The sequence below is a fragment of the Pristiophorus japonicus genome, chromosome 1, assembly GCF_044704955.1.
Source record: "Pristiophorus japonicus isolate sPriJap1 chromosome 1, sPriJap1.hap1, whole genome shotgun sequence".
Lineage (NCBI taxonomy): Eukaryota > Metazoa > Chordata > Chondrichthyes > Pristiophoridae > Pristiophorus > Pristiophorus japonicus.
This window is the reverse complement of record NC_091977.1, coordinates 230,431,779-230,459,445: the sequence shown is the minus strand read 5'-3', so window position 1 is coordinate 230,459,445 and position 27,667 is coordinate 230,431,779. Positions and strand designations below refer to the sequence as shown.

Sequence of the window (27,667 nt, the reverse complement as noted above, 5' to 3'; positions counted from 1 at the left end):
TCTGGCAATAGGTAGACAGGGCCTCTGGCAGTAAGTGCATGGGGCCTCTGGCAGTAGATGGGTGGGGCCTCTGGCAGTAAGTTGGCAGAGCATCTGGCAGTAAGTGGGCGGAGCATCTGGCAGTAAGTGGGCGGAGCATCTGGCAGTAAGTGGGTGGGGCATCTGGCAGGAGGTAGATGGGGCCTCTGGAAATACGCATGTGTACCCACCAGTGATAAATGGGTGGAGCCTCTAGCAGTAAGAAGGCAGTTCTTTTCCCCGGTTTCACCTTGACAGTTCCCTATTCAAAGGTGCATAAACGGCGGGCAACATCATGACGGAAGTTGGGCCTAGCCATTTTTACAAAGCAGAACAGAAACATGGCCCAAAACATGGGCTAAATAGAGATCACCTCACCTGGCCCACACTTCAGGTTGGAAATTTAATGGTGTTTATTCCATACTATAGTGAAAGAAACAAGTTAGGACTTATTCTGATTCTGTTACATGACTGGCTAGCTCTTAACTTATTTGTGTCTATGTACTTAAGATGGAGAAGTACAGCAAGCACCTGGAAATTTTGGTAGCTGAAAGGACGCAAGACTTAGTCCACGAGAAACAGAAAACAGATCGTTTGCTTTACAGTAAGTCTTGAGGCAGTCACACCTTGAAAAAACCCACTCGCTTTCTGACAGTTTAAGAGAAATATGATTATTAATTATGATTTAAAGAAACAGCCCTCCTTATGCTTTACTCTGAAGAATCCAGATTATAGGCAAGTCTATAAATTATCATTAGCAGTGTCCGAAGGTGAATGTCTAATGATGTCAGGTGATATTAATTTGTCCACTGTTTTGGCAGAAGCATTAACCTATTTTTAGGCAGAGCAATGTCATTGTATGGGTTAGAATGTTAACCTTCATCTTGTGGGACAGATGTTTTGTCAAGCCTTCTTGGCTAGAAACTAATGTGGCCATCTTACGTGGGAGTATATACTGTATGTTTCTTTATATAGTGTTTTTTAATCATTGTTGGTATATGGGCGTTGCTAGCAAGGCCAGCATTTATTGCCCATCCCTAATTGCTCTTGAGAAGGTGGTGGTGAGCTGGCTTCTTGAGCCAGTCCCACAGTGCTGTTAGGGAGGGAGTTCCAAGATTTTGACCCAGCGACGATGCAGGACGCCAATATATTTCCAAGTCAGGATAGCGTTTGATTTGGAGGGTAACTTGCATGCGTCCGCTGGCCTTGTCCTTCTAGGTGGTAGAGCTCACAGATTTTGGAGATGCTGTTGAAGAAGCCTTGGCGAGTAGCTGCAGTGCACCTTGTACACACTCCCAGTACACACTGTAGCCACGGTGCGCCGTGGTAGATGGAGTGAATGTTTATGGTGGTGGATGAGGTACCAATCAAGCGAGCTGCTTTGTCCTGGATGGTGTCGAACTTCTTGAGTGTTGTTGGAGCTGCACTCAACGAGGTGATCACTCACTGCAGAATACCCAGCCTCTGATTTGCTCTTGTTGCCACAGTACTTATGTGGCTGGTCCAGTTAAGTTTCTGGTCAATGGTGACCCCCAGGATGTTGATGGTGGTGGATTCGGCAATGGTAATGCCATTGAATGTTAAGGGGTGATGGTTAGACTCTCGCTTGTTGGAGATAGTCATTGCCTGGCACTTGTGTGGCGCGAATGTTACTTGCCACTTATCAGCCCAAGCCTGAATGTCGTCCAGGTCTTACTGTATGCAGGGAACAAGTATGTTTCCATATATCCTGTATATTGCCTTATAAACTATATGCAAAAATACACCCAACTCTATGCATTTAAGATTTGAGGTTACAGAGGGAACACAATCCTAAATTGTTTTAAATGCAGTGGAAGAAAAAATCTATGCTTGGCAAATGGGTTGGGATCTGCTGACCCTCTTAGGAAAACATGAGAAGAGGACATTTGCACTGACAGATTGCACTTCTTTTACATTTGGTTTGTATGTGTGTCTAAAATATTGTTCCTGTTTCAGGTATGTTGCCAAAGCAAGTAGCCGATGACCTAAGGCAAGGAATCATGACTCAAGCTCAGAACTATGCTAGCGCAACAATATTCTTCAGGTAAATATATGCGCAACTCTGTGTGTATGTGACAAATGGATAAATGTGGGCAGAGAAAAAATGAGCTACGTCTTCTCGACCGACCCAGTCTGTAAACTGCACGCCAGGGATATTGACCACGCACTGTACCAGCTAAAGAGGGCAGAATATTGTAAAATGAGAGGGATTCTATTAAAAGAATCAGTTTACACGAAGCAGTCTTGAATAGCAAAGTGTCAGCAAGCTGTTACAGAAGTAACATCTTCAGTCTGAGTGACAGGAAGCATAGCTGTATATATATATTTGCTACCACTGTCAGCAACTATTGCTGTTTAGCAAGTGAGCAATCCTGACAATGTCAGAGAAACAGTGCCCCTTTGTGAATGAAAAACAGTTCCCAATTGTTTCGTAATATTTGTTTGGAAACAAACAAAATTAATTAAATTGCATCAAGCCTCGCCATCATGGCAGAGAGTAAAAAATGGAGAACTTGCATCTCAGGCTTTCTTTAATATGTATTTATTGTTGACATGGTGGAACCATTTTGCTGCAAAACCCTCCGCGAAATGATCCTGCATCCAAGCACACAACTGCCCAGCTGAGAAACTTAAACCCTGCAACCGATCCACCCCTTTTATTTCAAATGTTCTCCTCTCCTCTCCTGGAAGCATGACTCGTGTTGGGATATCGTCTTGGTGCGAATGCTGGTTTTGGTGAGTTGTTTGTTGGGTCCTCACTGGACTGCTGCGCAGCTGGCCTTGCTGGGCTGCTGGGCGTGGTAAGTCCTGCTAGGCTGCTGCAGGTGATGGGTTCTGCTTCATGGTCAACCGCTGGGTCGGTTGCCACTTGTGTGTGTGTTGGGGGGTCGAAAAAGGTAGAGTCTATTGTGGGTTGTTCTGGATAGTCCGTGAATCTGAGTTTTATTTGGTCCAAGTGTTTCCTGCAGGTGAGTCCATTTGAAAGTTTGACCTGAAACACCCTACTCCCTTCTTTGGCCACGACAGTGCCGGGAAGACCTTGTCCATAGTTTAACACAAATACAGGATCATTAATCTCGATTTCGCATGACACATTTGCGCAATCATGATATGTATTCTGTTAAAGCTGCATGCTCTCTACCTGTTCGTGTAGATCAGGGTGGACTAACGAGAGCCTTGTCTTAAGTGCCCTTTTCATGAGCAGTTCAGCGGGGGTAACCCCAGTGAGCGAGTGGGGTCTTGTGCGGTAACTAAGCAGGACTCAGGATAGGCGAGTTTGCAGTCAGCCTTCAGTTACACTCTTCAAGCTCTGCTTGATTGTTTGCACTGCTGGCTGTGTTTGACCATTTGGCGCTGGTTTGAACGGGGCAAAAGTGACATGTTTGATCCCATTGCTGATCATGAACTCTTTGAACTCGGCACTGGTGAAGCACGGCCCATTGTCACTCACAAAGTCATCAGGCAGGCCGTGCATGACAAACATGGCCCACAGGCTTTCAGTGGTGGCAGCGGGTGTGCTTGCCGACATTATCTCACATTCAATCCATTTGGATGTGGCATCTACAACCACGAGGAACATTTTTCCCAAGAATGAACCTGCATAGTCGACATGGACCCTGGACCACGGTTTGGAGGGCCAAGACCATAAACTTAGTGGCGCCTCCCTGGGTGCATTGATTAACTGTGAACATGTGTTACATTTGTGCACGCAGGACTCTAAGTTTGCATCGATACCGGGCCACCACACATAGGATCTGGCTATCACTTTCATCATTACAATGCCTGGGTGGGTACTGTGGAGGTCACTAATGAAAGTGTCCCTGCCCTTTTTTGGCACCACTACCCGATTACCCCATAGGCGGCAGTCTGCCTGTATAGACATTTCATCTCTGCGCTGCTGGTACAGCTTTATTTCTTCCTGTATCTTAACGGGACACTCGACCAACTCCCGTGGAGCACACAGTTTTTTTTACTAAGGACAGTAAGGCGTCCTGGCTCGTCCAGGTTCTAATCTGTTGGAAGGTAACAGGTGATTGCTCACTCTCAAATGCTTCCATTACCATAACTAAATCTGCGGGCTGTGCCATCTCCACCCCTGTGGTGGGCAATGACAGCCTACTGAGAGCATTGGCACAGTTTTCTGTGCCTGACCTGTGGCGGATGGCGTAGTTGTATGCGGACAACGTGAGCGCTCATCTCTGGATGTGGACCAATGCATTCGTATTTATCCCCTTACTTGCAGAAAAGAGGGATATAAGTGGCTTATGGTCGGTTTCCAATTCAAATTTGAGCCCAAACAGATATCGATGCATGTTCTTTATCCCCATCAACACATGCTAACACTTCTTTTTTGATCATGCTGTAGGCCCTTTTGGCCTTAGACAGACTTCTGGATGCATAAGCAACCGGTTGCAATTTCCCAGATTCATTAGCTTGTTGCAATACACACCCAACACCGTATGACGACGCATCACATGCTAATACCAAACGCTTACATGGATCATACAACACAAGCAATTTGTTTGAGCATAACAGTTTTCTAGCTTTCTCAAAAGCATTTTCTTGGCTTTTACCCCATATCCATTCATCTCCTTTACGCAGTAAAAAGTGCAGTGGTTCTAACAGTGTGCTAAGGCCCGGTAAAAAGTTACCAAAGTAGCTCAGGAGTCCTAGAAACGACCGCAGCTCCGTCACGTTCTGTGGTCTCGGTGCGTTCTTGATTGCCTCCGTCTTCGAATCAGTGGGCCTGATGCCGTCCGTCATGATTCTTCTCCCCAGGAACTCCACTTTGGGCGCCAGAAAAACGCACTGCGAGCATTTTAACCTGTGTCCCACGTGGTTGAGTCGACTAAGAACCTCCTCTAGGTTCTGCCGATGCTCGCTTGTGTCCCGACCTGTAACCAAGATGTCGTCCTGAAAGACCACCGTGCGTGGGACCAACTTCAGTAAGCTTTCTATATTTCTCTGGAATATCGCCGCGGCTGATCAAATCCCAAACGGGCATCTGTTATAAATGAAGAGGCCTTTGTGCGTGTTGATGCAGGTGAGGCTCTTCGATGATTCCTCCAGCTCCTGCGTCATGTAGGCCGAGGTCAAGTCCAGCTTCGTGAACGTTTTTCCTCCGCCAGCGTTGCAAATAGGTTGTCTGCCTTTGGTAGCAGGTATTGATCCTGCAGGGAGAAACGATTGATAGTTACTTTGTAACCACCACAGATTCTAACGGTGCCATCTTCCTTGAGGACTGGAACAATCGGACTGGCCCACTCATTGAATTCGATCGGCGAAATGATGCCCTCTCATTGCAGCCAGTCCAGCTTGATCTCTACCCTCTCTCTCATCATGTACCGCTCTCGCCTTGTGATGGCTGGGTCGCGCCCCTGGAATCAAGTGGATTTGCTCTTTTGCTCCTTGGAACTTCCTGATACCCGGTTCGAACAGCGAGGGGAATTTGTTTAGGACCTGGGCACATGAAGTGTCATCGACGGACGAGAGTGCTCGGACATCGTCCCAGTTCCAGCGTATCTTTCCCAGCCAGCTCCTGCCAAACAGCATGGGGCCATCGCCCGGTACCACCCATCGTAGGAGATCTTTACAGTAGCACTGCCGATTATGGGAATCAGTTCCTTTGTGTACGTTCTCAGTTTAGTACGAATGGGAGTCAGGACTGGCCTTGAGGCCTTGCTGCACCACAATTTATCGAAAGTCTTTTTGCTCATAATGGACTGGTTCACGCCCCTGTCCAGCTCCATTGACACTGTGAGTCCATTTAATTCAACCTTCAGCATTATCGGGGGACACTTTGTGGTAAATGTGTGCACCCCATATACCTCTGCCTCCTCAGCCTGAGGCTCTGGTTCGCTGCGATCCACCGTGGATCTGTCCTCCTCTGCAACATGGTGGTTTGCAGGATTGGCAGGATTTGCAGCTCGCCTGCACATACGTTGGAGGTGTCCTATTGTTCCACAGCTCTTGCAAACGTATCCTTTGAAGCGGCATGAATGGAAGCGATGATCACCTCCGCAGCGCCAACAAGGTGTTAATGGCCTTGCATTCACCATCCTTGATGGTGGACTCTGAGACATCTGCGGACGTGCAGCTGCAGGCATGTGAGTCCTACCCTGCATGTTACGATTTGAAAACAACATTACTTTGATCACATTACTTGCAACAGCCCTCGTGCGCTGAGAGATTTATTTGGTATTGTCACTGGTGGCGATGAACGCCTGCTCTATCACTATGGCTTTGCTCAAGGTTGGGATCTCTACAGTCAAAAGTTTGCAAAGTATTACTTCATGGCTAATGCCAAGTACAAAGAAGTCCCTGAGCATGTGCTCCAAGTATCCTTCAAATTCGCAATGTCCTGCAAGGCGCCTTAGCTCGGCAACGTAGCTCACCGCTTCCTGGCCTTCAGACCTCTTGTACGTGTAGAACCGGTACCTCGCCATCAGAACGCTTTCCTTTAGGTTTAGATGCTCCCGGACCAGTGTGCACAAATCATCGCACGACTCCTCTGTGGGTTTCGCTGGAGCAAGCAGATTTTTCATGAGGCCATACGTTGGTGCCCCGCAAATGGTGAGGAGGATCGCCCTTCATTTGGCAGCGTTCGCTTCTCCTTCCAGCTCGTTGGCCACAAAGTATTGGTCCACGAAGGTTTCCCAATCATCTCCCTTCAAAAATTTCTCCAGGATGCCCACGGTTCTCTGCATTGTTGCAGTGGGGTTCATTATCTGTATCTCGTCGCCAGTTGTTACATCTCAAATAAAAAGTCTGACTAGATACTGTAAGCTCAAAGTAACGTGTGACCGTAGTCCTTTATTACAGATCTCAGAGTGCCTCTCCAGCCTCTGAGGCCTCCTTATGTACAGGTGCTCCCAAGGGATTGTGGGATCCCTTGCGACTCCAGGGGATGAGCCCTCTGGTGGTTAAACATGGTATTTACAGGTTTACAAATATAACAATTCTCATCAAACCAACCCTGGTGTTTCCAGGTTGAGTGACCGAGTGTCTCTTCACAGGCACTGGTTATGGTGGGTTGGAGGGCAGACCAAGCACTGTGGGCACTCTGCGTCTCAGGGTCATCGAGGGTCGCCAGGGTGGCAGTGAGGTGCTGGCTGTATAGGGCTCCCTTAGCTGGGTCTTTGAGCCCCGATGTTGATTTTTCTGTGGCATTGCTTCAGTTGCCGTCAACGCTATGGGGCTATATTAATGATGATGATGGAACGGATTAGGTGGCGGTCCGTCCAGCAGTTGTCAGCTCCTGTTGTGGTGTAGGTGACGTGCACGTCCTTGCGATCCCTCGCTCGAACTATGACATAGTCGAGCAGGTGCCAGAGTTTGGAGCTAGGGTGTTGCCTTGTACTTGTCCCTCTGGCGGAACAAGGTGAGCCCTATGGTTTCCTCCGCAATGCCAGCATGGTGCTACTCGATAAGCACCCCTCGGCGGACTCTGAGTTCTGGAACCCTGAGGTCTGTGCTCTTTGTCCTGGGCAGAGCCACATTCTACAGTCTTGCCTGTGAAAGGCGCCATTCTGTGTACAGTACTTGCTGGGTTTGAGTCCACAGGATGAATAATTTGCTTGGTGCTGCAGGTCGAGGTCATGAACGCCTGACTGATGCTGATGGCCTTCTGCAGGTTGACTTTGGTGTCGGCAGATAATAGTTTGTGAAGGACGCCCTCGTGGCTAATTCCCATAACAAAGATGTCTCACAATGCTTCGTTGAGATGCGTGCCAAAATCACACGGTGCAGCAAGTCTCCTGAGGTCGGCAGCATATTTTGCAATCTCCTGGCCCTCAGGTTTGCGGTGAGTGTAGAATCTGTGCCTGGCCATGAGGATGCTCTCTTTTGGTTTTAGTTGGTCGCGAATTAGTTCAGTCAGCTCATCGTATGTCTTATCCTTCGTGGGTGCCAGCAAGTCCCCGACGAGGCGGTAGACCTCGGGCCCAGCGATATTGCCTTGCGCTTCTCCGCCAATGCGTCCGTCTCCCCTGCTAGGTCATTTGCTCGAGCCTTTCCATGAAGGCATCCCAATCATCATCATCTGCGAAGTCTTTTAGTGTGCCAAAGGTAGCCAAAATCGCGTGAAAGTCCGTATTCTCTTCGCCAGTAATGTACTTATGAATGACTCCACGAGGCAATGTGTTGTACTCAAACTGTAGTGACCTTGGTCCTTTATTCGTAACTCCAGAGTGAGGCAGCCGCATGGTGGTTACCCTTTTATACAGCCCCTGCCACCAGGGCAGGAAACCCTGGTCTCCACCAGTTGCACCCTCTAATGGTGCCAGCATGTATATACACAGTGTAAACCTTACTGACAGTACATCAGGAAAACAAGTCTCCATCTTATGCAACTATAGTGACTACACAGAGAGTATATCTATAGTCTGCATATATAACAGTTTGCCTGGCTCATGGCCACTGTTGGCACCAACCAATTTCTAATTAAATAACTCCTTTCATTATTACCTATAGCATGCTGGGATTCCATTACTCTATCTGTTGCATTTTAGAAGAGAGATGATATCAGCCGCACCAGGCACTGGTATAACAAGCTAATCCATTATGTAGGTTTATTCGCCAATAGAGATATATACAGAAATTACAATACCTGTACAAATAAGGTATTGAAACAGATTGTTTTTGTGGAGGTTTCAGAGTGGGCCAAAGTGCAAATAGAACCATTCAGCCCATTGTGTCTGTGCCAGCTCTTTGCTGGCGGATTAGAAAACAAATCAATTTGCCCCACTCTCTCCACGTACCCCTGCACTTTCCTCTGTTTCAATTATTTATACAATATTCCCTAAAAAAATGCCAAAATCTGGAGTACTGCATTCAGTTACGAGGATAGAACTACCGGAAAGATATGCTGGCCTTGGACAGGGTAAAGGGCAGATTCACGAGCATGATGGCAGGGTGTAAAGGGTTAACTAACGAATTGACAGCATGTTTTACATCGCTCCTGATTTTCATTTCCATTTAAGTCAATGGGAGAGATGTATAACAGGCTGCGATTCGCAATTCATGTGGGTATCACCCTACCCTATCAAATCCTTGCATAATCTTATAGACCTCTATCAGGTCATCCCTCAGTCTTATCTTTTCGAGAGAAAAGAGACCCGGTCTGTTCAATCTTTCCTGGCGCTTCTGGTATCATTCTACTAAATCTTTTCTGCACCTTCTCAGAGGGTCATGAATCTTTGGAATGCTCTACCCCAGAGAACTGTGGAGGTTGGTTCATTGAATATATTTAAGGTGGATATAGACAAATTTTTCAACGATAAAGCAGTCAAGGATTATGGGGAGTGGGCAGGGAATATAAGAACGTAAGAACATAAGAAATAATTTGGCACCTCGAGCCTGCTCCACCATTTAATAAGATCATGGCTGATCTGATCATGGACTCAGTTCCACTTCCCCGCCCACTCCCCATAACCCTTTGTTCCCTTCTCACTCAAAAATCTGCCTATCTCCGCCTTAAATATATTCAATGACGCAGCCTCCACTGCTCTCGAGGGCAGAGAATTCCACAGATTTACAACCTTCTGAGAGAAGAGATTCTTCTTCATCTCAGTTTTAAATGGGTGGCCCCTAATTCTGAGACTATGGGCTAGATTTTCCACTTTTGCGCTTATCGCCCAAAAATGGGCGTTATTTCCGGCATGGGCAGCAATAAAGGGTTTTCAGATCTCCGGCTTCTCACCCATTCTCAAAGCATCTAGTCTCCATTTTTGAAAATGGGCATTACCGCGAACGGTATGAAATGGGCTGTAGCATTAAATCTCGCTGACCTACCGTAAAGTGTCGCCGTCCATAGCAACGGCATGGCAACGCTCGATTCCCACAATTCAGGAGGTCAAGGGTCATCATGACATGCGCAGAAGAGGAGACAGAGAGAGCGGGAGCTCAGAGGCACTGAAAGCGTGTGTGGCTGTGATGTGTGCTTGTTTGGCTGTTGTGGGAGGCATGAGGGAGATTCACCAGCAGCAAAAAGCCTATTAAGCACCAAGAACATAGTTGGCACCGAGTTTTTGTCCAACAAATAAGGTATAACATGGAAGGGATGGTGGAGGCCCTGGAGCTGGTAGCCAGGAACACTGGTGACAGAGGGCTCCCAGAGGTCCCGGAGCGCTGCACTGCACCCCAAGGTGCCGCACCCCCATTGCCAACCACACATGAGAGCCAGCAGCAACATCTTGCTTCTGGCTCGGAGCACATTCCCACCTCAGGACCGTCCTCTCCCATATCCATCCAAACAGCGTTTCGGCCATCATTTCCCCCCCCCCCACCCGCCCCAATGAAACATCGCCTGAGGAGCTCCTCGACCAGGTGTCTTGGAGTCAGGGGGGGAAGGGGAAGGGGAAGAGGTGGGGAGGAGAAGTGGGGGCAGCGGGGCGGGGGGGGGAGGGTTGTTTTTTACAGAAATACTGATGATTTCAGACAAATGTTCAGTTTAAATGTTTTTTATTTAACAAAACCTTGTTGCGCATTGGCTCAGATAGCTGCACCGTTACATGCTAGTGATTCCTTAACATCAAAGGGTATAATGACACTTAACTTCAATCAACTTAAACTTTAACTGTCACAAAAGTGATGCCCACCATTGATGTATGACCTGCACACCCAGCAGTGTGTCAGCCTTGTAAATAACACCAACGTTCTTTCAGGCAAAATGATCATTGATGAGCTCCTGACGTAAGACTCTTGCAGCTATCATGCGACCACAGGCCCTTTCATGCGATCTACAGGGGGGCGGGGGCATGGCTTCAGCATCAGCCTGATTGACTGGGCTGATGTCAGCGCCCGCCTCCTTGTCCTCCTCTTCCTCTCTCTGGTGAGGTGGACTATCAGACTCATCAGGCAATTCTTGCCCCCTCCTGTGCAGCATGGAGCACACCTCCACGAATTGAGCTACCTGCACAGGGTGGTATTGGAGCTCGCCTCCTGAGTGGTCCAGACATCTGAAGTGCTGCTACAGCACTCCAATGGTTTTCTCCACGATATTGCGAGTGGCTCTGTGGCTCTCGTTGTAGCGCTTCTTGGCTTCAGTGTGGGTGTCATGCAGGGAGGTCATCAGCCAGGTGGCGAGACCATATCCTTTGTCACCAAGCATCCAGCATTGACCTTGTGGCTGATTGTTGAACAAGTCAGATACAGTGCTCTCACGCAGGATGTGAGCATCATGGATGCTGCCCGGAAATGGAGCATTCACTGCCAGTATAATTTGCTGGTGGTCGACAACCAGTTGGATTTTCAGGGCATGGAATTCCTTGCAATTCCTGAAAACCTCTGCATTCTGAAAAGGTGCCCACATCACGATGTGCGTATAGTCTATTGCTCCCTGCACCTTGGGGAAGTTTGGAATTCTGGAGAATCCTAGAGCCCTCTCACTCTGTGCCTCCCTGGTCATAGGGAAGCTGATCAAGTCCCTCCTGCATGTGTACAGTGCTTCAGTAATGTGTGGCATGCTGAGAAAGTCCGCAAATGTCACCAGCTGTGGCCTGAAAAGAACCCGAGGCATAGAACGACAGTGCCACGGTGACTTTGACCTCGACAAACAGTGCAGTACTGATGGTGCTGGCAGGCTGCAGATCTCCCCTTATGAACATACCTCAGTGATAACCTCTTTGTGGAAGCGCAGTCTCCGAAGGCAGGTGGTGTCAGGCAAGTCGAGGTAAGACTGCTTCTACCTGTATTTGCGGGGGGTGTAAAGTCTGGTCCTCCTCATCAGTCTGGCATGTCTTACATTGGGCACATAATGCTGTGGAGCGTACCTTCGGCGATCTCGAGTCTGCTGCATGTAAGTGGTTATCAAGAGAGGGTGAGAAAGGACTGGCTCCATTGCAACAGCTCTCTGATTTCCACCGATTGGTCACAAACAACAATTGTCCCGATGAGGACACCTATTAAATTCTAATCGGTCACAGTATGGTCAAGATGTTTGTAGAGATGTTCACATCAATTCCAACGACCTCCAGAGTACATCCGAACTCCACCGAGTTTAAAACACAGCAGCTTTTTATGGTGTAGAACATGGCGTCCATAATGCTGTGATTAGTTCCGGTTAGTTGTACTTTTTCCGGGAGTTTTTTTTGGGCGAGTGATATTGTGGGCGATATGTGTATGAGGTGGTGAAAGTGACATTGGGCGATCTCATGGCCGCTAGTTTCTATAAATATGATCTTTACTTGCGACAAAAAAAAGTGGGCGGGCGATATTAGTGAATCTCGATGTTAAATCAGTGCGGAAATTAACGTTGGCCGATATTGTGGACGTTGATTTCGCCCATTCTGATGATTCTGCCCAAAACATAGAAACATAGAAAATAGGTGCTGAAGTAGGCCATTCGGCCCTTCGAGCCTGCACCACCATTCAATAAGATCATGGCTGATCATTCACCTCAGTACCCCTTTCCTGCTTTCTCTCCATACCCCTTGATCCCTTTAATCGTAAGGGTCATATCTAACTCCCTCTTGAATATATCCAATGAACTGGCATCAACAACTCTCTGTGGTAGGGAAATCCACAGGTTAACAACTCTCTGAGTGAAGAAGTTTTTTCCTCATCTCAGTCCTAAATGGCATACCCCTTATCCTTAGACTATGTCCCCTGGTTCTGGACTTCCCCAACATCGGGTAAATTCTTCCTGCATCTAACCTGTCCACTCCCATCAGAATTTTATATGTTTCTATGAGATCCCCTCTCATCCTTCTAAGCTCCAGTGAATACAGGCCCAGTCGACCCAGTCTCTCCTCGTATGTCAATCCAGCCATCCCGGGAATCAGTCTGGTGAACCTTAGCAAGAACGTCCTTCCTCAGACTAGGAGACCAAAACTGAACACAATATTCCAGGTGAGGCCTCACTAAGGCTCTGTACAACTGCAGTAAGACTTCCCTGCTCCTATACTCAAGCCCCCTAGCTATGAAGGCCAACATATCATTTGCCTTGGGCGGGTGTGCGGTATTATTTTTTCCCGGCACATGGGGAAAGTAATGCTCGGTGATAAGTTTCTGAAAAATGCCCGTCAGTTTCCATTTTGTGGCTAAATAGGCAAATCTGGGCGTTATATGTCATTTCAGTGGTAAAATGGGCATTAAGTGGGCGTTAAGCATACAAAAAAAGTGGATGTTCTAGCTCTATGTCCCCTAGTTTTAGTTTCCCCTATGAATGGAAATATCCTCTCTGCATCCACCTTGTCAAGCCCCTTCATTATAAGAACATAAGAACATAAGAAATAGGAGCAGGAATAGGCCATACGGTCCCTCGAGCGTGCTCTGTCATTTAATACGATTATAGCTGATCCGATCATGGACTCAAATCCACTTCCCTGCTCGCTCCCCATAACCCCTTAATCGCTTATCGGTTAAGAAGCTCTGTCTTAAATTTATTAATGTCCCGGCTTCCACAGCTCTCTGAGGCAGCGAATTCCACAGATTTACAACCCTCTGAGAGAAGAAATTCCTCCTCATCTCAGGTTTAAATGGGCAGTCCCTTATTATAAGACTATGCTCCCTAGCTCCCTATCAGTGGAAACGTTCTCTCTTTATCCACCTTGTCAAACCTCCTTAAAATCGTATATGTTTCGATAAGATCACCTCTCATTCTTCTGAATTCCAATGAGTAGAGGCCCAACCTCCTCAACCTTTCCTCAATCAACCTAGTGAACCTTCTCTGAACTGCCTCCAAGGCAAGTATATCCTTTGGTAAATATGGAAACCAAAACTGTACGCTGTATTCCAGGTGTGGCCTCACCAATACTCTGTACAGTTGTAGCAGGATTTCTCTGCTTTTATACTCTATCCCCCTTGCAATAAAGGCCAACATTCCATTTGCCTTCCTGATTACTTGCTGTACCTGCATAATAACGTTTTATGTTTCATGCACAAGGACCCCCCGGTCTCTCTGTCCTGCAGCACCTTGCAATTTTTCTCCATTTAAATTATAATTTTCTTTTATATTATTTCTGCCAAAGTGGATAACCTCACGTTTTCCCACATTATACTCCATCTGCCAAATTTTTTCCAACTCACTTAGCCTGTCTATATCCCTTTGCAGATTTTTTGTGTCCTCCTCACAATTTACTTTCCCACCCATCTTTGTATCATCAGCAAACTTGGCTACCTTACACTCGGTCCCTTAATTCAAATCATTAATATAGATTGTAAATAGTTGAGGACCCAGCACCGATCCCTGCATCCCACTAGTCACTGTTTGCCAACCAGAAAATTACCCATTTATCCCGACTCTTTGTTTTCTGTTGGTTAATCAATCCTCTATCATGCTAATATATTATCCCCAACCCCGTGATCTTTTATCTTGTGCAATAACCTCTTATGTGGCACCTTATCGAATGCCTTCCAGAAATCCAAATACACCACATCCACTGGTTCCCCCTTATCCACCCAGCTCATTACATCCTCAAAGAACTCCAGCAAATTTGTAAAACTTGATTTCCCTTTCATAAAATGGAGTTGAGGCCAAGATAAGATCAGCCATGATTTATTATGTTCTTATGTTCTTATGACCCAACCTCTGTTGTCGGACTACAGTATGAGGACGATGCTTGCATCTGCGCACATTCAGAGGCTGAACTCCAAGTCATAGTCAACATCTTTATTGAGGCGTACAAAAGCATGGGCCTTACACTAAACATCTGTAAGACAAAGGTCCTCCACCAATCTGACCCTGCCACTCAGCACTGCCACCCAGGCGTGGCCCTGGACAAGGGCAGACATCGACAACAAGGTTCAACACCAGCCTCCAGAGCGCCAGTGCAGCCTTCGGCCATTTGAGGAAAAGAGTATTCCAAGACCAGGCCCTCAAATCTGGCACCAAGCTTATGGTCTACAGAGCTGTAGTGATACCCACCCTCCTGTATGGTTCAGAGATGTGGACCATATACAGTAGACACCTCAAATCACTGGAGAAATATCACCAACGATGTCTCCGCAAGATCCTGCAAATCCCCTGGGAGGACAGACGCACCAACATTAGCGTCCTCGATCAGGCCAACATTCCCAGCATCGAAGCACTGACCACACTTGACCAGTTCCGTTGGCCGGGCTACATTGTTCGCATGTCTGACATAAGACTCCCAAAGGAAGCGCTCTACTTGGAACTCCTACATAGCAAGCGAGCTCCAGGTGGGCAGAGGAAACATTTCAAGGACACCCTCAAAGCCTCCCTGATAAAATGCAACTTCCCCACCAACACTTGGGAGTCCCTGGCCAAAGACCGCCCTAAGTGAAGGAAATGCATCCAGGGGGGCGTTGAACACCTCGAGTCTTGTCACCGAGAGCATACAGAAAAACAAGCGCAGGCAGCGGAAGGAGTGTGTGGCAAACCAGTCCCACCCACCCTTTCCTCCAACGACTGTCTGTCCCACCTGTGACAGAGACTGTAATTCCCGTATTGCACTGTTCAGTCACCTAAGAACTCAATTTTAGAGTGGAAGCAAGTCTTCCTTGATTCCGAGGGACTGCCTCTGATGATGATTTTCTTCTCCAGTACCTTTATACCCTTTTTATAATATGGAGACCAGAACTGTACACAATATTCCAAGTGTGGTCTAACCAAGGTTCTATATAAGTTTAACATAAGTTCTCTGCTTGTCAATTCTTTCCTTCTAGAAATGAATCTCAGTCCTTTGATTGCTTTTTTTTAATGGTCTTATTCTCCTGAATCGTTACTTTTAGTAATTTGTGCATCTGTACCCCTAGATCCCTTTGCTCCTCTACCCCTTTTAGACACTTATTTTACAAGGAGTATGTAGCCTCTTACTTGTTCTGATCAAAATATATTACCTCACATTTATCTATATTGAAGTTAATTTGCCAATTTCACGTCCATTCTGCAAGTTTATTAATGTCTTTGTCATGTATCTTACATGGTTACTGCTTGTACTATTACAAGGTGTGCCACCAGAGAGCACCGCAGTGGGAGACTTGTAGGTTACCTGTACAGGTGTGCCTGGTCTAGTATAAAAGGCAGGCCACCAGGTGTGATCCTCACTCTGGAGTTATCAATAAAGGACTAAGGTCACTATAGTTCAAGTACAACACTTTGCCTCGCGGTGTCATTATCAGGGTATCTAAAGACATAAGAATTAGTGACGAGATTACGGACATTCACATGAAAATGGCTACCCTTGGTACGTTGCAGCAGTTCGCCGATGGTGGTGATTGGGACGCCTTTCTGGAGAGGCTCAACCATTTCTTCACAGCAAACGACCTGACAGGAGACGACCCGGCCACACTGGCTGGTAAGTGCAGAGCTATCCTGCTAACCAGTTGTGGGCCCACTGTCTATGGCTTCGTCAGGGACTTGCTGGCACCAGCGAAGACAATGACCAAGACGTACAAAGAGCTTGTGAAGCTGATCCAAGAACAACTCAAGCCCAAAGAGAGCATCCTCATAGCCAGACACTGGTTTTACACCCACCGAAGGCCAAGAAATCGCGAAATATGTTGCAGACCTCAGGAGGCTGGCAGCACCGGGTGATTTCGGCGACCACCTCACCGAAGCGCTGTGGGACATCTTTGTCATTGGAATCAACCACGAGGGCCTTCTTCATAAGCTACTGTCTGCGGATACCACAGTGACACTGCAGAAGGCCATCTCTGTGAGCCAGGCATTCATGACCTCGACCTGCGGCTCTAGGCAGATGACTCATCCTCAGGACTCAAACCCGGCAAGTACTGTGCACTGAGTGGCGCCTTTTAGAGGCTGGACTGTAGAATGTGAACCTTCTCAGGGAAGAGAGAACAGGCCCCCGAGTCCCTTAACTCAGAGTCCGCCGAGGGGGGCTAATCGAGTAGCTCCATGCTGGCGTTGCGGAGGGAATCACAGGGCTCACCAGTGCCGCTTTAAAGACTATGTCTGTAAAGGATGCAACACAAAGGGTCACCTCCAGCGAATGTGTAAAAGAAATATGACTCACTGTGTTGATGAAGAGACTGCAGATGGCCATGAATCCGGTGCGGATTATGAAACAATAGTCAGAGAGGCAGCTCAGCCCCATGATGAGGTATATGGCATGCTTACCTGCACCACCGAGTGTTCCCGGTTGAGGCTGGAAGTCGAGATAGATGGCGTTCCAGTCTTCATGGAAGTGGACACGGGAGTGAGCCAGTCGGTAATGAATCAAGAAGCCTTTGAGAGGCTATGGGACAATCAAGCTGAACGACCCAAGTTGGTCCTGGTTCAGGCAAAGCTTCACACCTACACCGATGAACTTATCCCAGTCGTTGGTAGTGCGGATATAAAGGAACTCCATGATGGCGCGATGCACAAGTTACTTCTGTGGATTGTTGCAGGTGATGGACCAACACTACTCAGAAGAAGGTGGATGAAAAAGATCCATTGGAGCGGGGAAGATTTCATCCCTCCAATGATCGACGTCCTCGGTGCTCAGAGGCAAAGCAAGCCCTCACCTGATACCCGGCACCGGAGAGCAGGCCAGCACAGCACCCGAGGCACAGACCGCTCAGCACGACTGCGTGGAGAGGATCCAGCTGAGACGACCCAAACGCACCTTCCCGGCTCCAGTGGCAGGACTCCGGAGAAAGAAAATCGGATCCAAAGGCGACTTCCCAGCTTCGGTGGCAGAAACCGGGGAGAAGAGGATCACCGCAGTTAACATCGTGGATGGAGGAAAGATGGCGCCCAAACCACGAGGTGATGCGCTGAAGAAAAAGATGGCGGCGGCAAGACCACAAGGTGCAGCGCTGATGGAGCAACACATGGCACCAAACAGAGAAGAGGATTTGGGTAAAGATGGCAAGGCTCTCTTAAAGGAGGCCTGCAACCCACCACACTTAAAGGGACAGTTCTACATTCTCAATCAATGTAAGAGCAACTATGAGTTAGATGTAAAATGTGCAATTGATGATCAGAGTTGTGTACATGCAATAAGCAAAGAAAAGTCACGCGATCGCGATCGGAGCTGCAGGTTATTTACTATGAGTAATGAAACGTTGTGTGATGTAGGATTTCAACTGCATTCAGTCAATGCAACGGGCAGACACCCATCAGGAGCACACAATGTAGTAGCCTACATCCCTGGGACCAGAGTTATGCACCATGGAGTGTGGCCACAAGCAGCCAATACATACAAGCTGCAGAGCAAGCGATCTCAGGAGGGCAACGGCACCGATATCTATACCCTGCCCCTGATCGGCTCCACCTCTCAGGCACCCGATGTCACCAACCGCCACGAGCCTGAAAGAGCAAACCACACTAAGGCGCAGCCCCCAAACCCTATCGCCACCAAGACTACACCCGGGAACGAAGGGTCACCCGCAACTGTTCTCCCAAATGGGACCGGGACTAGCCAGGATTATAAACCAAATAACGCCCAGGCAAGCGAGTCAGCAGTTCCCTGTGCACTGCCAGACGACTGCTCCTCAGGGAACAGCAGCACCCAGGGTGCAAGGAGAGGACAGGGAGGTCACAGGCATCTGTGAACTTGCCCGACGCTAGGAGCAACGGCAAAGGCCCCAAAAGCAGGCAACTTGAGCCAACCAGGTTCCCACTGCCAGCACTGGGCACCGCGCCGCCACCAGACTACCTGGACACCATCCAGCAATCCTGGCACTAGCTTGTCCTCATGCACTGGTGTTGACACCCGTACTGATTCCAAGTCTATATCAAGTATGTACCTCACCAGTCAAATCTACTTGCCTCACAACTGTACCACAAATGTAGTGATGTAAATGAATGTTTTTTTTTCTGGACTTGAATGTATATGAATATAATGAGCCACTGGCATAACATCAGTCATTAAAGGTTGGCATGCAGGTACAGCAGGCGGTTAAGAAAGCAAATGGCATGTTGGCCTTCATAGCGAGGGGATTTGAGTACAGGGGCAGGGAGGTGTTGCTACAGTTGTACAGGGCCTTGGTGAGGCCACATCTGAAGTATTGTGTACAGTTTTGGTCTCCTAACCTGAGGAAGGACATTCTTGCTATTGAGGGAGTGCAGCGAAGGTTCACCAGACTGATTCCCGGGATGGCGGGACTGACCAAGCAAGAAAGACTGGATCAACTGGGCTTGTATTCACTGGAGTTCAGAAGAATGAGAGGGGACCTCATAGAAACGTTGAAAATTCTGATGGGGTTAGACAGGTTAGATGCAGGAAGAATGTTCCCAATGTTGGGGAAGTCCAGAACCAGGGGACACAGTCTAAGGATAAGGGGTAAGCCATTTAGGACCAAGATGAGGAGGAATTTCTTCACCCAGAGAGTGGTAAACCTGTGGAATTCTCTCCCACAGAAAGTTGTTGAGGCCAGTTCACTGAATATATTCAAAAAGGAGTTAGATGAAGTCCTTACTACTAGGGGAATCAAGGGGTATGGTGAGAAAGCAGGAATGGGGTACTGAAGTTGCATGTTCAGCCATGAACTCATTGAATGGCGGTGCAGGCTAGAAGGGCCGAATGGCCTACTCCTGCACCTATTTTCTATGTTTCTATGTTTCTATATGTGGGAGGGGAGAGAATGGAGTGGTCATGAATGCACAAACAGAAACTACTAGCACCAGCTACTCGCCCAAGATGGAAACGACCCTCCAAGGGTCAACCAGATAGAGCTATGCCCAGAGCACAGTCAATGCAGGAAGGCAATTTGTACTAAAGGCTTGGGGGAGAATGATGTCATGTATCTTACATAGTTACTGCTTGTACTATCACAAGGTGTGCCACCAGAGGGCATCGCAGTGGGAGACTTGTAGGTTACCTGTACAGATGTGCCAGGCCTAGTATAAAAGGCAGGCCACCAGGTGTGATCCTCACTCTGGAGTTATCAATAAAGGACTAAGGTCACTACAATTCAAGTACAACACATTGCCTCGTGGAGTCATTATCAGAGCATCTAAAGACATAACAGTCTTCCTGTATGTTTTTAATTCAGTCATGAGCTGTGGACGTCTCTGGCAATGCCAGTATTTATTACCCATCCCAAATTGTCCAAGATAAGGTGGTGGTGAGCTGCATTCTTGGACCGCTGCAGTCCATGTGGTGAAGGTAGACCAACAGTGTTGTTGGGTGGAGAGTTTCATGATTTTGACCCAGCGACGATAAAGGAACACAATATATTTCCAAGCCAGAATTTGTGTGTGATTTGGAGGGGAATTTTGAGGTGGTGGTGTTCTCATGCGCTTGCTGCCGTTGTCCCTTGTTGCAATCCTCCTCTGTAGCCAAGTTTGTTGACGATACAAAGATGGGAGGAAAAGCAATGTGTGAGGAGGACACAAAAATCTGCAAAAGGACATAGACAGGCTAAGTGAGTGGGCAAAAATTTGACAGATGGAGTATGATGTCAGAAAGTGTGAGGTCATGCACTTTGGCAGAAAAAATCAAAGGGCAAGTTATTATTTAAATGGAGAAAGATTGCAAAGTGCCGCAATACAACAGGACCTGCGGGTACCTGTTCATGAAACACAAAAGGATAGTATGCATGTACAGCAAGTGATCAGGAAGGCCAATGGTATATTGACCTATGTTGCAAAGGGGATGGAGTATAAAAGCAGGGAAGCCTTGCTACAGTTATACAGGGTATTGGTGAGGCCACACCTGGAATACTGCGTACAGTTTTGGTTTCCATATTTAAGACAGGATAAACTTGCTTTGGAGGCAGTACAGAGAAGGTTCACTAGGTTGATTCCGGAGATGAGGGGGTTGACTTATGAGGAAAGGTTGAGTAGGTTGGGCATCTACTCATTGGAATTCAGAAGAACGAGAGGTGATCTTATTGAAACGTATAAGATTGTGAGGGGGCTTGACAAGGTGGATGCAGAGAGGATGTTTCCACTGATAGGGGAGACTAGAACTAGAGGGCATGACCTTAGAATAAGGGGCCGCCCATTTAAAACAGAAATGAGGAGAAATTTCTTCTCTCAGAGGGTTGTAAATCTGTGGAATTCGCTGCCTCAGAGAGCTGTGGCAGCTGGGACATTGAATAAATTTAAAACAGGAATAGAGTTTCTTAAACGATAAGGGGATAAGGGGTTATGGGGAGCGGGCGGGGAAGTGAAGCTGAGTCCATGATCTTATTGAATGGCGGAGCAGGCAGGCTCGAGGGGCCGTAAGGCCTACTCCTGCTCCTATTTCTTATGTTCTTATGTTCTTATTATTAACTACACGCCCCAATTTAGTGTCGTCTCTAAATTCCAGAATTGTACTTCCGATTCCCAACTCCAAATAGTTGATGTATTTTGGCAGCAAATTCTGGGCCATTAAATTCTGATCGCACTTCAGAAGCACATTAAAACTATGAGGGGAAGACACTTGATCCAGTATGTATTTCACACTGTTTCTCACGTTGCCATGTTTTCATGTACCAGTGCCAGGAAAGATGACAGTCAGCATATAAAAGTAAAATGATGAGCTGTTTGCTAAAGTCTGTTTACTGTACTTTTGATAAATAAATGCTGTTGTGATAATGTATAACTTTACTTATTACAGTTTGTACAGAATTTGTTAGAACATTGTAGAAGGTTCTGGTGGCAATTACATGAAAGAAAGAACTTGCCATTCATGACCCTAAGTGCTTTACTGCCAATGAAGTACTGTTTATGAAGTATAGTCACTGTTGTAATGTAGAAAATGCAGCGGCCAATTTGCACACAGCATGGTCGCACAAACAGGAATAAGATAAATATTGTTGCTTGAGGGATATTGGCCAAGGCACCGGGGAGAACTCTCCTGCTCTTCTTCAAATAGTGCCATGGGATCTTTTACGTCCAATTGAGATGGCAGATGGTTTAACGTCTCATCCACTTGGAGAATGTTATGAACATTTCCAGGTAGTGGGAGAATTATAACTAAGTTGTAGCCTTAAATTCTGTCTTAATGTATGATATGGCAACTAATCCATGTGTCAAGTGTGAACATGCCATGTGATACAAGACGAATCTAATTATTTGCAATGTGATGTATACATGATCTACTAAAATACACTGGCCTTGCAATTCCATCATGAGACAGTAATGTATGAAAGCTTAATGTATTTTCATGAAATTTCTTTCTCTTCTATTTAAACCGGTGTCATTAATTTTGTTTAAAATAAATGGGTTAACACAACAACAACAACTTGCATTTATATAGTGCCTTTAATGTAGTAGAACATCCCAAAGCATTTCACAGGAGAGTTATGAGACAAAAATGTTATACTGAGCCACGTATGGAGATATTAGGACAGCTTGGTCAAAGAGGTAGGTTTTAAGGAGCGTCTTAAAGAAGGAAAGAGAGACAGAGAGACGGAGAGGTTTGGGGAAAAAAATTCCAGAGCTTAGGGCCTCGGCAGCTGAAGGTTCGGCCGCCAATGGAAGCAAATCGGGGATGCGCAAGAGTCCAAAATTGGAGGGGCGCAGAGATCTTGGAGGGATAGAGGGCTGGAGTAAAATAGCAGAGGACAGAGTTTTGCACGGAACAGGTTAAGGGTGTATATGCATGTATCCCAAAGTGTAATGTCAAGAAGATAGTGGTGATACACGTGTGACTGAACACTAGAAAATTGCTGCTCAGCACTGTAAAGTAACAGAGAGCTCACTGCGATATCTGAGGCAACTGTTGCTCCGAATCGGAGCTGGAAGATGTACGATAAAATAAGATAAAGACTGGTCCTTTCTTGACCTTTAATGGCCTTTAATGTTGTTTTTTGACCATCACAGTGCTTTCTGTCACAGCAGGTCTGAAATTTGCTGATAATGATCACTTGAAGTCTGAAAATGTACCTTTTTGATACAATTAAAAAAATGTCTTTTCCATTAAAATTCTTCTATTATTATTTATCCCTCAACCAATATCTTTAAAACAGATTATCTGGTGATTTATCTCATTGCTGTTTGTGATAGCTTGCTGTGAGCACGTTGCCTGCCATGTTTCCCGAACATTGCAAAAGCGACTAAAAGTACTTCCTTGGCTGTAAAGCACTTTGGGACACCTGAGGTTGTGAAAGATGCTATAGAAATATTTTGCTCTTTTTTCATCTGCTGCTTAAAAACACCACAATCACTCTCAAAGTAAGATATTGGGCTGTAGACTCCTCCATTGCCATTGGCCAATTTTCTCTGTGATCGGCTAATAGAAAATGCTGATAGTTTAATACTCTATCCCTCCCAAAAGCAAACTCCGTTGTTCCATTTCTGTAGTGCTCCACAAGACATCTCAATGGGTGTGTTGAAGAACTGGAGAAAATTATGAAACTTTATAAAGCACTGTTTAGACCTCAGCTGGAGTATCGTGGCCAATTCTGGGCACCACATTCAGATAGGATGCGGAGGAGATTTATTAGAATGGTACCAGTTATGTTGAGAGACTAGAAAAAGCTGGTGTTGTTCTCCTTAGAGCAGAGATGGTTAAGGGGGGATTTGATAGAGGTGTTCAAAATCATAAAGGATTTAGATAGAGTAAATAAGGAGAAACCGTTTCCACTAACAGAGGGGACAGTAACCAGAGAACACAGATTTAAGGTAATTGGTAAAAGAAGCAGAGGCAACTTGAGAAGAAATTTATTACTCAGCAAGTTGTTATGATCGGGAACGCACTTTCTGACAGAGTGGTGGAAGTACCTTTCAAAAGGGAATTGGATAAATACTTGAAAAGGAAAATTTTGCTGGGCAACAGGGAAAGGACAGGTGAATGGGACTAATTGGATAGCACTTTCAAAGAGCTGACACAGTCCCAATGGTGGAACGATGAAAATCGGGAATGTGCAAGAGGCCTGAATTGGAGGAGCGCAGAGTTCTCTGAAGGTTGTAAGGGTGGAGGAGGTTACAGAGAAATGGAGGGACAAGGCCATGGAGGGATTTGAAAACCAGGATGCAGCAACCATTGAGAAGGCATGTTGTTCAATTCTTAAATGTTTGATTGGGCTTGGAGGCAGGAGGTCATGTGAGGAATCCTCCAGGATAGTGTTCAGGGGCTAGATTTTTCACTTTTTTTTGCATGCATAACGCCCACTTAACATCCATTTTACCATTGAAATGACTTATAACGCCCAGATATCGCCCATTTAGCCACAAAATGGAAACTGACGCCCATTTTTCGGACACTTATTGCCGAGTGTTACTTTCCTCATGTGCGTAACGCCGGGAAAAAATAATACCGTCAGCCCATTTTTTGGGGGCGGAATCATCAGAATGGGTGAAATCAACGCCCATAATATCGGCCAGCGTTAGTTTCCACACGTAATTGATGCTGAGATTCAATAATATCGACCGCCCACTTTTTTTTGTCGTAATTATCACATTTGCCGAAACTAACGCCCAGGAGATCGCCCAGCGTCACTTTCGCCACCTCGCACACATCTTACCCACACTATCGCTCGCCCAAAACACCGCTCTGAAAAAGTGGAACTGTTCTGAACGAATCACAGCAGTGTGGGCGCCATTTTTAAAATCGCAGGTCGCTTCATTCAAAAGGTTGCTTCAACTTCGAGGGAGTTTGGATTGACTCTGGAGTTCTTCTCAGGTGAAGTGACCATCTCAACAGACATAGTTTCAGACTCTGGACTATTGAGGGTTTACTCTAGGTGTATTTTAGTGAGGAAATTATTGCTTCTGATTAAGCGCTATTATACTTTCATTGCAATGGGGCCAGCCATTTCTCAGCCTGCATCGATTAATATGCAGATGCTGCAGAGTGCAAATGGCTCAATGTCTGATGCACATTATTACGTGCCCAATTTAAGATGTGCAAGAATGAGGAGGAGGGCCAGACCATAAACACCCAGCAAGTACAGGGAGAAGAGGTCTTATCTCGACGTGTCCGAGCACACCTGCCTTCGGAGACTGCGCTTCCACAAGGTGGTGATCAATGAAATATGTGAGCCCATCAGGCCACATATGCAGCCTGCCATCAGGACATCAGTGTCGGTCGAGGTCAAGGTCACCGCGGCACTGTCTTTCTACACGTCCGGTTCCTTTCGGGCCTCCGCGCTCGAGATTTCGCCTCTGTCTCACCATGCCACACATCGCTGCATTAGACAGGTCACGGAGACCCTGTACGTGTGAAGGATGGACCTTAACAGCTTCCTCATGACCACGGAGGCTCAGACTGACAGGGCTGGAGCATTCTACCTCATTGCTAAGTTTCCCAGGGTGTAGGGAGCAATACAGTGCACTCACATCGCCATGCGGGCACCTTCTCAGGACCCAGAGGTTTTTCTTAACAGAAAAGGATTTCACTACTTGAAGGTCCAACTAGTTGTCGACCACAACCAGATCATAATGCCAGTGAATGCCAAATGTCCGGGCAGCTTCGATGAGGCTCACATCCTGCGTGAGAGCGCTGTCTCTGACATGTTTAAGAGTCAGCCACAAGGACATTGCTGGATGCTTGGTAACAACCGATATGGCCTAGCCACCTGGCTGATGACCCCTCTGCATGATACCCACACCGAAGCCAAGAAGAGATACAACCAGAGTTACAGAGATACACGCAATGTGGTCCAGAAAACAATAACTGCTTAAACAGCGCTTCAGAAGCCTGGACCACTCAGGAGGGGAGTTACAATACAACCCTGAGCAAATAGCTAAATTTGTGGTCGTGTGCTCGATGCTGCACAACCTGGCTATCAGGAGGGGCCAAGAATTGCCAGAAGGGACTGATGGTCCACCTCAGGAGAGAGAGGAAGAGGAGGACGAGGAGCTGGACACTGACCTCGGGCCAGACAATCAGGCTGGCTACTCAACCATGCCCACGCCTCCCTCCAGACCACAGGAAAGGGCCCGTGGTGGCTACATAGCTGCAAGACTCTTACGTGAGGAGCTGATATCTGAACGATTTGCCTGAAAGAATGTTGTTGTGAGTGACAACGCTGACACACTGCTGTGAGCAGCTCAGACATCAATGGTGGCCATCACCTTGGTGCCAGTTAAAGTTTACGTTATTGAAGTTACATTTTATTTAATCCTTTCATATTAAGGAATCACCAGTGCGTAACGGTCCAGCTATCTGAGAAAATGCGCAATAAGGTTATGTTCAATAAAAACAATTTATACCAACATTGGTCTGAAATCATAAGTATCACGGGCAAAAACACCCCACTCCCGCCCACACACCACTTTTTCCACCTTGACATCAATCAAATGGTCAACATGTCCAACAACACAGAATACAAATGCAAAGCAGGAGGGTGGTCCCCAGCCCCAATACATTACAACAAATTGCATACACCCAGATGGAGATATAACACAGCCATCACCTGCCGACATGTACCTCACTTTCCTTCCCCCCTCCCCTTCTTCTCCCCACCTCTACCCCTTCCCCTCCTTGCTCCATGCCGCCTGGCCGAAGAGCTCCTTAGCCAGTGCCTCATTGGGGGGGATGAAGGCAAAGGCGGTGGTTGCACGGATACTGGAGCGGTGGGTGCCGAGGGGGAAACATTCTCTGATCCAGAAACAAGATCTTGGTCCTGCCTCTCATCTGTCGTTCACAGTAGTGGTGCGGGACCTTGGGGTGGAGTGCCGTGCTCTGGGACCACTGGGAGGCCTGTGCCAGCAATGTTCCTGGCTATCGCCTCCAGGGCCTCCGCCATCCGTGGGACATACTCAGTCATGATGGCCAGCTGTCGGGATATGTCCCCCAATGCGTCGAGGAGCTGGTCACCAATGTCTACAGTCCTCCTAGATAACTGTACCATCTCTCCACTCTTATGTCGGGCTCGTGGACCAGACCTGTCACATCTACGAAACCTCCATGGGGTTGGCACCATCCTGGGGACAAATGGGGTGCCCTGTGGCGAGGTGCTTGGGGCCAGTACTTCCAGAGTGGAGGCAGCAATGACCGGAGGAGCACGAGATGGCCTCGGGGTGGAATGGCTTCTGGTACGTGGCAATGCAGGTTCCTCAAAGTCCCCGCTCTCATCTGTAGCGAACAAACCCAGCAGAAAATCGGAGCTCCTCAGCACCAGATGTAGGATCGTCCGGCGAGTCCGGCCCCGCGCCCCCATCTTCTGGCCTCTGTGGTCTTACCTGGGGCTGCACTGCTGTCTGAGCTGCAAAACACAAATGAGGTTACTAGAGGAGAAGAGGGTGCTAGGGTCACAAGGTGACTCCAGCACTTCACACAGCGTATGCATGACAAAAGCATGACCGCTATCAAGATCATCACAGACATCACATTTCATGACCATCAACACATTGTGCATTGCAATGATTTTCATTAGGCCAGCATTATTTCTAGGACAATTTTAGAAATCATCTATCATATATGATTGTTCGGATATGAGTGGGTGTGGCATCTATTGACTTTATATCATGCAATGGTGTAAACTTTACTCACGTTGCTTCACTTCAGGGTCTGCAGATGCTTGCGTGGCTGTCCGGTGGTGCTTCCCCATGAGTGTGAACACCCGCTCCTCCATCTCAGTGATGTCACTGGGAACTGATGGCCCCCCACCCGTTTGCCTCTGCATGGACCTCATCGTCGAGAGCTTCTTCTGTAAAAGGTGATAGGACGACATGGCATGAGATCATTGCGTGATATCATTGCTAGGTACTGTCACAAAGACTGATACAACACATAACCGACAGATGTAATCATGATTATTATGATAATTATCATTCTTTACATAAAGTCATTCACCGTGACCGCAGGCTTTGACTACAACATTCCCGATAAAAGTGAAA

At 47.1% G+C, this 27,667-nt stretch overlaps 1 protein-coding gene across 1 annotated transcript in view; it reads left to right on the top strand.

Moving 5' to 3' along the window:
- LOC139261308 (atrial natriuretic peptide receptor 1-like) overlaps positions 1–27,667 on the top strand; it is a 164,272-nt gene that overhangs the window by 124,823 nt on the left and 11,782 nt on the right. The window contains exons 19-20 of the mRNA XM_070877062.1: positions 529–622; positions 1,996–2,083. Of these exons, the coding sequence (XP_070733163.1) occupies positions 529–622; positions 1,996–2,083 (182 nt within the window). The remainder of the gene's footprint in view (positions 1–528; positions 623–1,995; positions 2,084–27,667) is intronic.